Here is a 14,139-nt window from a genome sequence, read left to right as displayed (position 1 = left end):
GTCTATTTTTCGCAAAAATATGAGCGAACAGAATATTTTTACGCGATGTATCAGAAGTAAATAAACCTCTGCGTTCCTTGCAGAGGTTTTCGCTGCTTTCGTGTTTTGCGAATTTTCGAGTACTACGATAAAGAAGTCTACACGTAACGAACCGATCGATAAACTCATTTTGTGTCGCACGCACGCATGCAGGCATACACGCACAACATATTTGTCATTTGACTTTACGTGAATTAATGGCGCACATTAATTAGATTAATGAGAAAAGTAATTCCAACAATTTGTGCAATGAGTTTACAAACATTTTGACGTTTCGCAATATATTCCTCTTGTGGTATACCGACAAAATTAGATTAATAAATTAATAACATGAATTAATTCATGTGCAAATAATACAAATTAGTAGTAAATTAATTAGCATGACAGTAATAATAAACCTCTAAGAGAAGGGTCATGCAACAGTTAGTTTCTGAACAAAAATATTCTACTCACGGTATTACAAATGATAAACTCGTGTACACACACAGACACATACAATATATATATATATATATATATAGACGATACATTTATTTAGTCAACAACAAAGTCAACAACAAAATTTATTTAGTCGACAAAAATTTTATGTCGGAAAATAATTCGTGAGAGCATTCAGATGACAGTCAGAAGATTTTTCATATACGTCAACGACCTTTCATATACGTCAACAGGTTTTCGATTACGATTGGGGCCTGCAAGATGACTTTATGGGAGCTGCTCAGCTGGATCTGACGCAGTTGGATCTTGGCCATCCTCAGGATATAACATTAGAACTCAAAGACCCGGCCAGACCGAAGCAACATTTAGGCGAGATCTATCTGACGGCCACGCTTTGGCCGAGAAATCAACAGGAAAAAGAGCAGGTACATTGTCTTTATCCTTCTCAATGATGCTCATAAGATGCTTTGCAAAAATTAAAGATCCGATTAAAAGTAAAAGCGTAATTCATATGTCTTACGCTCTAATGCGGTATTATAGCGGATTAAGCACAGTGGGGGTAGCGGAGTAACCATGACGAGCGATCGCGACATGCTGATCGCTCACGGTATCTCGCTGGATGGATAGTTGTGTTGCCCTGCGTGTATTTATAGCGTATATGAAGAATCGGGAAACTGGGCTGTGAAGGAAATACACGCCCGCGTCCGTATTACGACGGCAGTATCGACTTGTCGTCGTTGCCTGTCGTTGAAAGTGGAGTGCAAGGCCTGGCCCGTATTATCGCGAAGCTCCACTTACATATTACCTATTATTATACGCTATTCCGCCGCACCACGCAGGAATAAGTAACGTAAGTGAGGACTCCGGTCGCCAGGCTGTTGCGCTCCGACGCGTTAAATCCAATTCGTGAATTAATACCAATTTACGCGCGCATCGTCTCGCCTGCACGTCGCGATACGACTCGTCGCGTCGCGGAAGCGCACCGCGTGCGTCGACTCGTTTGTTGACTTCGTGACTTGCCGTTTGATTTATTAGACCTTGCGGTGCGATCTCGAATGCACATATACGCATGTTGTACGTGCGTGCGTTTATTTTATATTTAACCCTAAATGGACTCTGCGTCTCGACAGGGTTTACGATGCGACGATTAATTACATTAATTATAAGGGAAACACTCTAGTCTCAAGATGGCGCTTCTGCGCTATCAGAAGGATTCATCGCAGCAACTCGAACCCCGAGACGTGTGCGTGCACCATATATGTTAATTAAATTCAGGGTTGGAAAAGTTACTTTGTAAAAATATTTAGTTACAGTTGCAGTTTTTTATTGAAAAAGTAACTAGTTACAGTTACAAGTTATTGACCTTCAAAAATAACATGTTACAGTTGTAGTTATTTAGTAAGTAACAAGCCGTTACTTTTCAGTTATTTTTTTACAATAATTGTGCTATTATTTTAAATTTCATAATTGTGTAAATTCCTTCAATTTTATCTAAAAGTAGTTGATTATTATATTCCTCATATTGTATATAATTTTTACAAATTCAGATTTATTAATTTAAATAAGCAATACATATTTATTTTTTAAGACTATTAATGACAATTATAAGAAAGTGAATGAATTCGATGAAGATAATAAATACTAAAAATACCAAAGGTAATCTTAACATCAAAAATTCGATTTTTTCACCGAAAGATATATTGATATTTTATAAATAAAGATTTATACTCATATGTTTTCTTAAATTTGCAATTGAAGTTCTACTTGCATGAATAATTTTTTTTGCCAGTGCATATTTTGTAGAGAAATGCCCAGTTGTTCTTATTTCCAAATTTTCGTTGTAACTCAAATATTTCTGCATATTCTGGCATTTTAGAATCCTTCTTCGAAGATTGAGATGTTTTATTCATTGCTTGAATTTTTTATATAACTGTAACCACATAGCGCACTTCACGTTGCACAAGTTATGTTAACAAATCTGGCGATGCGCGACAGAATGTCCAATAGACGTACAGTTTTTTGAAAGAAATACAGGTTACGTTCAGAGAGGAGACTATTGCATCTTTTATCCTTGTTTTACATCTAATGATCTAATGAATGATCTAATGAACGATAAAGATAGATGACATAATAGCGCGTTTTCTAAATGTAATCAAAATAACTATATGTTTATTGGATATTAAGCATCGTCGCGTTATCGTATTGATCTGCCAGAAATTTAAGTTTGAAATATATAAAGTGACTATTAAATTAATTATTAAATTAGTTACTAGTTATCAAACAAATATAACTAAGTTAGGTTACAGTTACAAATGGAAAGAACGGAACGGAGTTAAGTTATAGTTACCAAAAAAATAACTATAACTGTAACTTCGTTACAAATAACGAGTTACTTCCTAACCCTGATTAAGTTTATGTTAAATTTTGTAGCTCAACTTTCTACGTCAGCTTATCGATTCAACTTGATTTTTGTTTTTTGTTCGATAACCTTGAGATCATTCATTTTTTTACCTGTTTCTGATTAACTGATATTGAAAGGGTATTATATAAATAACACGCGCGTTGGAAATTTTCTAAAGCGATTAATTTCGACCGCCATGTAAATGCCATGTCATCGATTGTACAATATTAACGGTATATTTGTCTCTCTGTGATTGAGCATCGCTATTTGACCATTGAAATGCGTTTCTCCTCCAGCATCACGTGAATTTCACACGCTGCGTCGCGCGATATTTCCACAAGTGAAGTGAAGACCAGAATATATCGCGCTCATGCCGTTACATCATCGTGTATACAAAGTGTCTTAGTGTTTATCGGAATACATCCTTGTACGAATAGTTTGCTGCTGCGAACAGAGAGGGAAAAAAGTGCAGTTGGTCGGAGCTAAGAGCGCGAGCATCGAGCAGCAGTTGCCGACGAAGCTCGCTTCGCGCTCATTGTCAGTGAAACTTTCTGCCGGCTCGCGCGTGTAAGCACGATAATCGTGCCATTGCTTATCAGCAAGGTGCCTATTCGATAGAACGATACCGATGACTTTGAAACGAATCGTGCGCTAACTGCCGCGGCGCTCGCCGTGGCTCACAATAAAAGACGCGCGATAATTGCCTAATATGCCATGACGCTGGCATGATATATCGCGCGATTGAGTTATTCGTTCGCATTTTTTTTTCGTGACTCAGCGGCGCAGATTCACGATGATGTAACGCACAAAAAGTAACGAGAAATAGCACCGAGAGCGGAAAAGTGTGTTTAATATACAGTGTGTGTGATAACTGTAATAGTACATAGTGAAATAATTATAATCACAAAGGAGCCATTGCTTCCTTCAGTAAGCGCTATTATCGTAGTGTTGCTGATAATGAACGTGCATGCATGTTAGTGCTGTTGCTATTTTGTTGAAGCAACGAGAAGATCTGGTTGGCGTCTTGAGATGTTTATAATCTGTAATAAAGTTAACAAATTTTTTCTCTCCATGTGCGTCAGCAAGATCGTTGATCAGTATTACAGCTCAAACTGATGTATAACACGCTTACGCAGCGGCCCGATGTCATATCCCAATTGTATTTTGTGTTCGAAAGGACGACGGTGATCACTAAGATCGCACGACAGCAATACGGTTTGACAAAGACAATTCGACGGTTTCTAGCGTAGCGAACGTCATGTCAATGAATCATGAATATTATACTAGAAATGGATCTCATGTTCAAGCCGTGTATCGCGAATGAACCGGATATTACATCCGGAATGGATAACGCGACGCAAAAAGATTCGGTCGACAAAGTCTCGAAAAATGAGATAGCGTCCGAGACTCGAGTAATACCTGACATTGATGTCGACACGCCTATCAGAAAACTACAACGGAAACCTCACGTGAATAAGCAAAGAAGACATCACGTCACGATACCGGCGATTGAGCGTGATATGTCGGAAAAGAAATTCGAGCAGAACGTGGGTGAAACGGAAAGCGATTCTAACAAAGATATTCGGGGAGAAGAAGACTCGAAAGAGTCAACTAGGGTCGCTGTGACTAGAAAGCCGTCTGCGATCGAAAATGCGATCGAAGAACCAACGAAGGATGAAATGACTGAAGGAACATCCGCCGAACGAGATCTTATAACTAAGAGGATGATATCGAGTATTCCTGAGGGTGAAAGATCAAAATTGGATCAAGCATCGGCCAAAGAAAGAATTTCGAAAACTCGAGAGCAAGAATCGTCCGCTGATAAGGAGTCCAGGATGCAAAAGAGGAAAGTGAAAGATTCACTCAAAGGCTTTATCGAGCGGAAGATCGAGTTGATGGAGAAAATAGTGGAAGATCGTGTAGAGCGATTCTCGGGGAAAATTTGGGAAGAAAACGTGGAGAGACACCCGTGGCTACAACCGATCGACACTTGGATCACCGATCATCGCAAACCTGCTTCTAGCTATACACTTGCGACGTATGATCAACGAAATGATGATCAGGATATCGTGTTGAAGCCCACTGCGTACAAGTGCGAGACAATCAAGGAGGATGAAGAGCCGCTGATTGATAGCAAGACGACCGAACATCCGCGAGGATTACGAGGAACCGATTTCGAGACTTTAATTGCGCAATCGAAAAAGAAGATCCTCCCCACGTTTCGTGTAGAATATCGGGAAGAAGAGGTGTCGATCGATGTATCGAACGAACCCACCGGGGAAGCGAAAGAGACCAAACGCCACAACAGCGATCTTTTGGATAAGATAAAGGACAACGTTAAAGAGAAAATGGAGGGTATTCATAAGGTAGTTACGCAGATATTTTTTCTTTTCTATCCGATCGCGTCACCACGGTTTACTATGGCTGATATTGCGAATAATTTAAGATATTTTTAGATATAATCGTCCAAACCGGTTGTTGTAGTATACGTCTGACTAATTCACGACTCATTCTTTCCTCGTAAATATTCTTTTTTACGACTCGCCAGATGACTTTACGACTACTGATTATCGAAATAGTGAAGAAAAATAAACAATCCGTTAAAATAGATACATAAAATAAAAATGTCACGAAATGCCATGAAATAAAATAGAAGAAAGAAAGGAATTTTTATGGTATTTGACTTTTTAGTTTTAAAAGATCATTTTATTTTATACGTGTATATTTATTTTATACGGTGTGTGTAGAAAATTGTAGTTTGTCGAGGTAATCCATAGTAAGATTCGATTAAATCCTATTGTATAAATAACATCTCTTTATCTTGAAATATAAATATGGAAATAAAATAAGAAGGATCACACGGAATTTCTATTTTGCATAAATTATACATAACGTCTGACTAGGGATGCAACGATAAATCGATAATATCGAAATATCGATATATCGAGAGGCAAATATCGAATATTTATCGAAATTTTTTGTCTCCGATTAAATCGGCATATCAATATGAATTTTACTGATTTTCTTATTTTTTAGTTACAGCTCTGGGGGCCTATTACGGTTCTACGACCGAGATGAAAATTACAAAAGTGAGTGAATTCACTAGAATATATATTATGTAATTGCTCGATGTCTAGTAAATTCGCTCACTTTTATAATTTGCACCTCAATCGTTGAACCGTAATAGATCTCCTGCTCCATGTGTGTGGTGATCTTTGGCAAATGACTGCGGTTCATTATATATTTTTTAATAAGAAAAATACGACAATAAATTATATAAAGATAACAATTTTTAAAAGATCTTTTCAAATTTTTTCGTGCATATCTTTTATATGCATACCCCTATATGTATATTTTTTTTATACAGGGTGTTTGATAGCTGATCATGCAGACGAAAGTTGGAGATAGATTGGGTGTCGAGAAGAAAAGTCATGTACCATAATGTCAAATTGGCAATAGTTATCGAGTTATTAATTAAAACATGTGAGCCAACGAGCGCGTAGAAAGCGGAGGGCGGCCGCAGTAAGCACGTAGATATTTGATACAGGCGGAGTCAGTGAGTGACGGTAGGCAAGCGCGCGCGGCGAGGGGCAATGTAAGCGACAAGAGGCGATCGCGCGCGACGAGGAGCGAGCGAGCTTTTTCTTTATAGGTTTTTCCTTATAGCTCGCTCGCTCCTCGTCGTTCGCGCTCGCTCGCTCTTCGTCGCGCTCGCTCGCCTCTTGTCGCTTGTGCTCGCTCGCTCCTCGTCGCGCGCGTTCGCCTCTTGTTGTTTACGTTGCCCCTCGCCGCGTGCGCTCGCCTATCGTCACTCGCTGACTCCGCCTGTATCAAATGTCTATGTGCTTACTGCGGTCGCCCTCCGCTCTCTACGCGCTCGTTGGTTCACATGTTTTAATTAATAACTTGATAACTATTGCCAATTTGACATTATGGTACATGACTTTTCTTCTCGGCTACACCCAATCTATCTCCAACTTTCGTTTGCATGATGAGCTATCAAACACCCTGTATAATTTTTTATATTTTTTTATTTTTTGTGGTTAGCGATGGACAATACTTTCAATGACATGTTCTTTACTAATTTTTTTAAATAAAGCATTCATTTTCACGAAAAAACAGCGAGAACTTATTCAAGTCCCCAATAAGTTAAACATTGAAAAGGTTATCAAGTTAAATATCTAAAAAAATATTAGGCAAATAAAAAATATTTCAGACAAAAGTTGTTTAAATTAACTAGTAATAAAAAATAATATAATAAAAAATTGGGGTTTTTATTTAAGAAAAGTAATGATTAGTGAATATCTCGAAGGTAATGCCATCTGTAAATAAACTAATATAATTATTTTATGTCCCCCTTGAAATCATGCAACTTTTGTCTGCAACATTTTTCCATATCTTCCATATTTTTCGAAATATTTGACTGGGGTATTTAAAATAGAACACTCTGTATATGAGAACGCGCACTTGTAGCACTTCGTTGCAAGCACATATGTGTGTACAAATAAAGTATAAAAGTGCTGAATAGGAGACCTATCTCCCATGACTTTGTTTGTTACATATATTATCAAAGACTTATTTCTAAGTAATATTTAACAGGTTTCAGCCATCGCTTATTACTTAATAAAAAGTTACTAACAAAGTTTCATTAGTAGAACGTAATTTTCCGACGCTGTGTACGTATTCAACCTTTTGCAGTTCAAACTTTTTTTCTTCATTCTTAATATTAGGTGCGCAACTAAGTTCCCGCTGTTTTTCAAGAGATGGCTCCAGTAGTAAGTGCTGGTCGATTGTGACATAACCAAAACGTCATGAACCAAGCTTAGACATATGGTAAACAAACCGCTTTGACACATTAGTGATTTTGGTTTTGCGTCATATACTTTTGGTTGTGTGAAAATGTCTTATTTTGTGCCAAATAATCGTCATTTGCGGGAAGTGTTGCTTTTCTTCTTTCATTCGAAGAAAACGGCGGCTGAAGCGCATCGAGAACTCCAAAAAGTTTACGGAGATGTTGCTCTAAGTGAAACAACGTGCCGTGATTGGTTCCGTCGCTTCAAAGACGGTGATTTCGATGTTGACGACCGTTCGCGTGAAGGAAGGCCAAAAACCTTCGAAGACGCTGAATTGGAGGCATTGCTCGATGAGGATCCGTGCCAAACGTAAAAAGAGCTTACTTCAGCATTAGGAGTTACCCGCCAAGCCATTTCCAAGTGATTGCATGCGTTGGGAATGATTCAAAAACAAGGAACTTGGGTTCCTTATGATTTGAAGCCAAGAGACGTTGAGCGTCGTTTTTTCGCCTGTGAACAACTGCTCCAGCGGCAAAAAAGGAAGGGTTTTCTTCATCGCATCGTTACGGGTGATGAAAAATGGATTCATTACAGCAACCCAAAGAGAATAAAATCATAGGGACTGCCCGGTCATGCTTCTACATCGTCGGCTCGACCGAATATTCACGCTGCGAAGGTTTTGCTGTGTATTTGGTGGGACCAGGACGGTGTTATTTATTATGAGCTGTTGAAACCGAACGAAACCATCACTGGGGAACGGTATCGAACTCAATTGATGCGATTGAGCCGAGCACTGCGCGAAAAGCGGCCACAATACGAGCAGAGGCACGAAAAAGTGATTCTACAGCATGACAACGCTCGGCCTCACGTTGCCAAACCCGTTAAAACCTACTTAGAAACGCTCAAATGGGAAGTCCTACCACACCCGCCATATTCCCCAGATATTGCGCCGTCCGATTATTACTTGTTCCGTTCGATGGTACATGGTCTGGCTAATCAGCAGTTCCGTTCATATGAAGACATCTCAAAATGGCTTGATTCGTGGATAGCCTCAAAAGACGAACACTTCTACCGTGACGGTATTCGAGCTCTGCCAGAAAGATGGGAAAAAGTTGTCGCTAGCGATGGGCAATATTTTGAATGATTCATTTGTAACCATTTTTTCACAATAAAGTTGCATTTTCATCAAAAAAACAGCAAGAACTTAGTTGCGCACCTAATAGTATTTTTAATAGTTCAATATAAAACATTATTGAGTCACACTCGACGTTGGATCGCAAAAGGTTAAGAAATCAATTCGTATTATAATTATATACTATATATAAATATATTCATCATATTTTTCAGGAGTCTTTTCCTTGCGGATATACGTGCTGCTTATACATATTCATGGGCTTTCCATGTTATAATTATAGAATGTAATTTTTCGATACGGTATACATTAAAAGATCAATCAGTGCATGTATATGCGTGGGAGAGAAATTTTGTCCCTCTCCCGATTGATTTTTTAATGTATACCGTATTGAAGCCACCACCTTGCTAAAAAACTAATCTAATCTATTACATTATAATATTAGTTTATAGTAATTTATTTTTGTATGTAGCTAACCGTTATTGAAAAAGCCTCATTAAAATTTTGCATTGAGAAACTATGCATAAAAATGCATACGATGTGTTAAATTAGGTTAGATTTTTAAAAAAAAGGTGTAAGCAGAAGGGGTAGAATCCCTTTCTCGCGCATATACATGTATTGTCTACTATTTTTTAGTATATAATGTGTCGGAAAAGTATGCTCTATATATAAAATACTTTTTTTGTTAATCATTTTTTTAATTTACAATTTTTTAATTTAAAAAATTTTTTAATAAACATTAAGCGACGACTAAAACTGCTTAAAGGCTTCTCAGTAGAGTGATTTCTATATTATATCTCTGGCCTTTCTCTTATATTTCTTCTCCAAAAAACTAATTTAACCTAATATATCGTATGCATCTTTATATATGGTTTCTCAATGTAAAATTTTAATGAAGCTTTTTCAGAGACGCTTAGCTGTGTACACAGATGTATAAGTTGAGTTAGATTAATTTTTTGCTGGTGCAGAAGGAGGGATGGAACTCTTTCTTCGCATGTAGGATAAACTTGAGTAAGATGGCCATGATATATTGGGTGAGTGCAAAAGTTCGTGCGGAGTTTGTGAGTAAAAGTCACACAGTGATTAGGCAAACAAAAATCTTTATTCAATCAATGATATATTCTCCATCGTTTTCTATAATCTTTTCCCAACGTTCTGGCAGCATACGGATGCCTCGATCATAAAAATTGCGCGGTTTAGATTCGAAGAACGAAGAAACGCCGTTTTTTAAGGCCTCCAAAGAGTCAAAGTTTTTTCCATTTAAATAATTTTGCAATGACCGGAACAAGTGATAGTCAGATGGTGCGATATCAGGAGAATACGGTGGATGCGTTAAGACATCCCATTTCAGGCTCTTCAGTTTGCGCAGCGTCTTTTTCGAAACGTGTGGTCTGGCGTTGTCGTGATGAAAGACGACTCCCTTGCGATTTGACATAATCGGACGTTTCTCTTTTATTTCTCGATTCAGATTGGTTAATTGGCGACAGTACTTGTCCGAATCAATCGTTTCGCCAGCGGAGAGAAGCTCGAAATAGATTATGCCCTTGCAATCCCACCAAACAGAGAGCATCACCTTCATCGGGTGCAAACTGGCCTTTGGCATTGCGTCACCATGCTCACCTGATTGTTTCCATGTCCGTTTGCGCTGAACATTGTTGTAGAGGACCCATTTCTCATCGCCCGTCACTAGTCGATCCAAAAACGACTCGTTATTGAGCCGCCCGAGTAAAGAAACGGCTGCAGAAATTCGCTTGATTTTGTTCTTCTCGGTCAGCAAATGGGGCACTCATATATCGAGCTTCAAATCGAATCCTATCTTTTTTAAACGCCGAAAAGCGGTTGATCGGTCAACGTTTAGTGCTGTAGCAACTTTTTCTGTTGAAATTCGCGGATTATTGAGCACTAAAGTACACAAAACATCGTCATCAATGTCAGAAGGTCGACCAGAGCGTGGCTCGTCTTCAAGGTTAAATTCTCCGCGCCGAAATTTAGCAAACCATTTTTCCACAGTTCGTTTAGCTGGTGCTTCATCCTGATAAACATCCTGAATGTTTTTTACGGCTGCGGCAACGTTTATTCCCTTCCGAAACTCGTAAAGCATAACATGCCGTAAATGCATCTTATCGATATTCATTTTTAAAGTGATATTTCTCAAAGCAGTTTGTATGAAAACAAATGATTTTTTTTTAATAACAGCTGAAGACGTCACCTTTCCAACGTTATATAATATGTAGATGGAAGTATTAATGACAACACTTTACGACGCTTATAACTCCATCTATTGAAACTCCGCACGAACTTTTGTACTCACCCAATAATATTCACAATATTGTTATTTTGAATAGTATATAAACTACTGTACTGTACTGTATAAATTATTGGAGAAATTAAAGCCTATGACCATTTTTTCCATATGGCCATTTTTACCCAACTCTTACCCAAGTATACGTGTACTGTTGACATTCTTTTAATACGTATGTACTGTGTCGAAAAATACATTCTTTAATTATGTATAATATGAAAAACCTATGGATATCTATAAGTGACATGTATATCCGCGGACAAGGACTCCTGAGAAATGTGGTGAATATATTTATATTTATACATATTTATACATATATAGCACATATACAGAACGTGTTGATTCTTTAAATATGTGCACAGCGTTGGAAAATTATGTTTCATTAATGAAACTTATTTTGTTAATAACTTTGTAATGCATAATAAGCGATGGCTGAAATCTCTTGAATATTATTTAAAAGGATAATATATATAATAGACAAGGTCATGGGAAATGGATCTCCCCTTCTATTCAGTAGTTACCTAAATAACTTCTATGTCTGAATAGTGGTAATTTTACTCAGCGTCCCATTTTTCCGTTGTCTAGTATTTCCAGAAGACCAATCGATTGGCGGATGTAAATAGACGGCTAAAATCGCAGATATGGAGTTCAGTGGTAACGATTGTTCTCGTGGAGGCAAAGAATTTGTTGCCAATGGACATAGACGGTTTGTCGGATCCATACGTCAAGTTTCGGTAAATGTAATATATTATAAAGATGAGATTTGTGCTTTGCGATTTCTTTCATACTAGGCATTTTGATTCTTTCCCGTTATTAATTGACAATCGCTTTTCTTTCGATTTAAAATAATTACTCTACTCTCCGATAGAGTGGAAGAATTTCATTCAAAAAGCAAGTCACGATTGTCCATGGAGTCGAAGTTTGAGTATATCGAATACTATAAGCTGAATTTGCAGGCTCGGCACGGAGAAATACAAATCGAAAGTCGTTAACAAAACCCTGAATCCGGTCTGGCTCGAGCAGTTCGACTTGCATCTCTACGAGGATCCGTATCTGGGTCAAGAGTTGGAAGTGACTGTCTGGGATCGGGACAGGAGTCATCAGGACGACCTAATGGGAAGGACGGTGATCGATCTGGCGACTCTCGAGCGAGAAACCACGCATCGGTTATGGCGTGAACTCGAGGACGGTTCCGGTAATATTTTTCTATTGTTGACGATTAGTGGCACTACCGCCAGTGAGACCATTAGCGATTTGGCTGCGCATGAAGACACGCCGTTCGAACGCGTGCAATTGGTCCAGAGGTATTCCATCTTGAACACTCTACAGAAGATACGCGACGTCGGCCATTTGACGGTCAAGGTAATTAGAAACAATTAGCATCATTTGCTAATACCGTTAAAATGTTATACTGGGAAGAAAAGATCTGTCGGAACAACTTAAGCCAAATTAAACGAATTCAATTTCAGGGTTAGATACAATGAACTGATTGCCCGAATTCCTTTGGCAAAATTTTCGCGTGTGTTTTCATCTTTTCGTTTGTATGAAACAAACGAAAGATGAAAATTTCATTTGATTCTCTTCACGCGAAGAAGAGAGTCGGTTCGTGCACAGAGAAAACGATTTCTTTGGATTTAATAAATTTTATTATAACCAAACAAATTTGAGCGTTGGAATAGTCGAAACAAACTCATATTTCAATCAACAAATACGTTAGTTTGGCTTTTCAAAGAATATATATCTTCATGTCAAATAAAAAATTTGTTTGAAATGAAAAGTATAGTTTATTTGGTTTTAAAAACACTATTATTTCATTCAACCAAAATCATTGCTTCATTCAAATACTTGACTTATTTCACTGAAATAATTATTTGTAGCGTTTATGCAACTTATTACTTTCGATCAAACAAATGTTATTATTAAATGAAGTAATTTCACTTTTTCATTGAAATAGTTGTACTGTTCTTTTTATAATAAATATTTGTTTCATCCAAAGAAATCTATTGTTTCCTTTAAACAATTTAAATTATTATGAGATAATAAATCAGACCTGCAAAGTTTCAATTTAACGCCATTGGCTTGAACAATTAAGCCCATTATTGTTCCAATTCCTTTCATTTCATGGCATTTAAGCTTTTTCGTGGAAACGTAAGACGCTCGAACTTTGAAACGATATGAATTATAAATCGTATAAAGTGCAAAGTAAAATGCATCCTATTATGATTTATAACTTATATTGCTCCCAAGTTTAAGTGACTTACGTTCCTGCGAAAAAACTAAATGCTCGAAAGTAGAAGAGTTGAGATGGCATCGGGCCCGACCGTCAAAATCAACGTCCTAAAGTCGGAACTTTCTGCAAGTTTGTAATAAATTATTAATACTTTGTAACTTTATAGGTTGCGTTGCACCTAAAAAACTGAGTTTACTGAATATTATATTGAGTAGATGTTTTTTTTTTAATTATTGTACAAAACGTGTAGGATATAAATCATAGTAAATATTTTTAATTAACTTTATATAATAGTTACTTTCTAAGAGAAAAAGAAAGTCAGCAAAAAAGAGATGTTTTATTATACAATTATCGGAAAAAAAACATAACTTCAGCATATAAAACAAATTAAAAAGATTTGCCATTATCTGCATTAATTATAATGCTTTTGCAAGAAAATATAAGAAAACATTACAGGTAAATAAAAAGACAATCCATTCATAAGAATAGTATTAAATAGAATAGTATTATTAAAAACTAATGTACATTGACACTTTAAAACATTTGTACTTCAAAATACATTTTTAATATAAAAGTCATATTGAATTGGAACGTTAGAAATGGGGAGTGAGCTATTATGAAGCAAGAAGCGAACTATTATGAAAATTCTTGAGATCCATTCTCGAATCAAAAGTTATTTGTATTATGGAAGAACACTTGAAGTCGCATACTTATAAAACGACCCGAAAACTATCCATTTCCGTTAATAATCAATCAATAACTAAAATGACTAATATGGCAAAGCATATTTTCAGTCGGACGCAT

The 14,139-nt window shown here is 37.1% G+C and overlaps 1 protein-coding gene across 11 annotated transcripts in view; it reads left to right on the top strand.

Annotated features, from left to right (window-relative positions):
• Mctp (multiple C2 domain and transmembrane region protein) overlaps window positions 1–14,139 on the top strand; it is an 85,858-nt gene that overhangs the window by 25,570 nt on the left and 46,149 nt on the right. For 4 of the 11 annotated variants that reach the window (XM_025296718.1, XM_025296721.1, XM_025296717.1 and 1 more), the window contains exons 6-8: window positions 711–902; window positions 11,691–11,839; window positions 12,062–12,467. In XM_025296718.1, the coding sequence (XP_025152503.1) occupies window positions 711–902; window positions 11,691–11,839; window positions 12,062–12,467 (747 nt within the window). Of the gene's footprint in view, window positions 1–710; window positions 903–3,299; window positions 5,245–11,690; window positions 11,840–12,061; window positions 12,468–14,139 lie in introns of those variants that run through there. The other 7 variants (XM_025296720.1, XM_025296716.1, XM_025296727.1 and 4 more) reach the window with 6 other exon arrangements.

The sequence above is a fragment of the Harpegnathos saltator genome, unplaced genomic scaffold (assembly GCF_003227715.2).
Source record: "Harpegnathos saltator strain DR-91 unplaced genomic scaffold, Hsal_v8.6 scaffold156, whole genome shotgun sequence".
NCBI lineage: Eukaryota > Metazoa > Arthropoda > Insecta > Hymenoptera > Formicidae > Harpegnathos > Harpegnathos saltator.
This window is presented reverse-complemented; position numbering and strand designations above follow the sequence as displayed.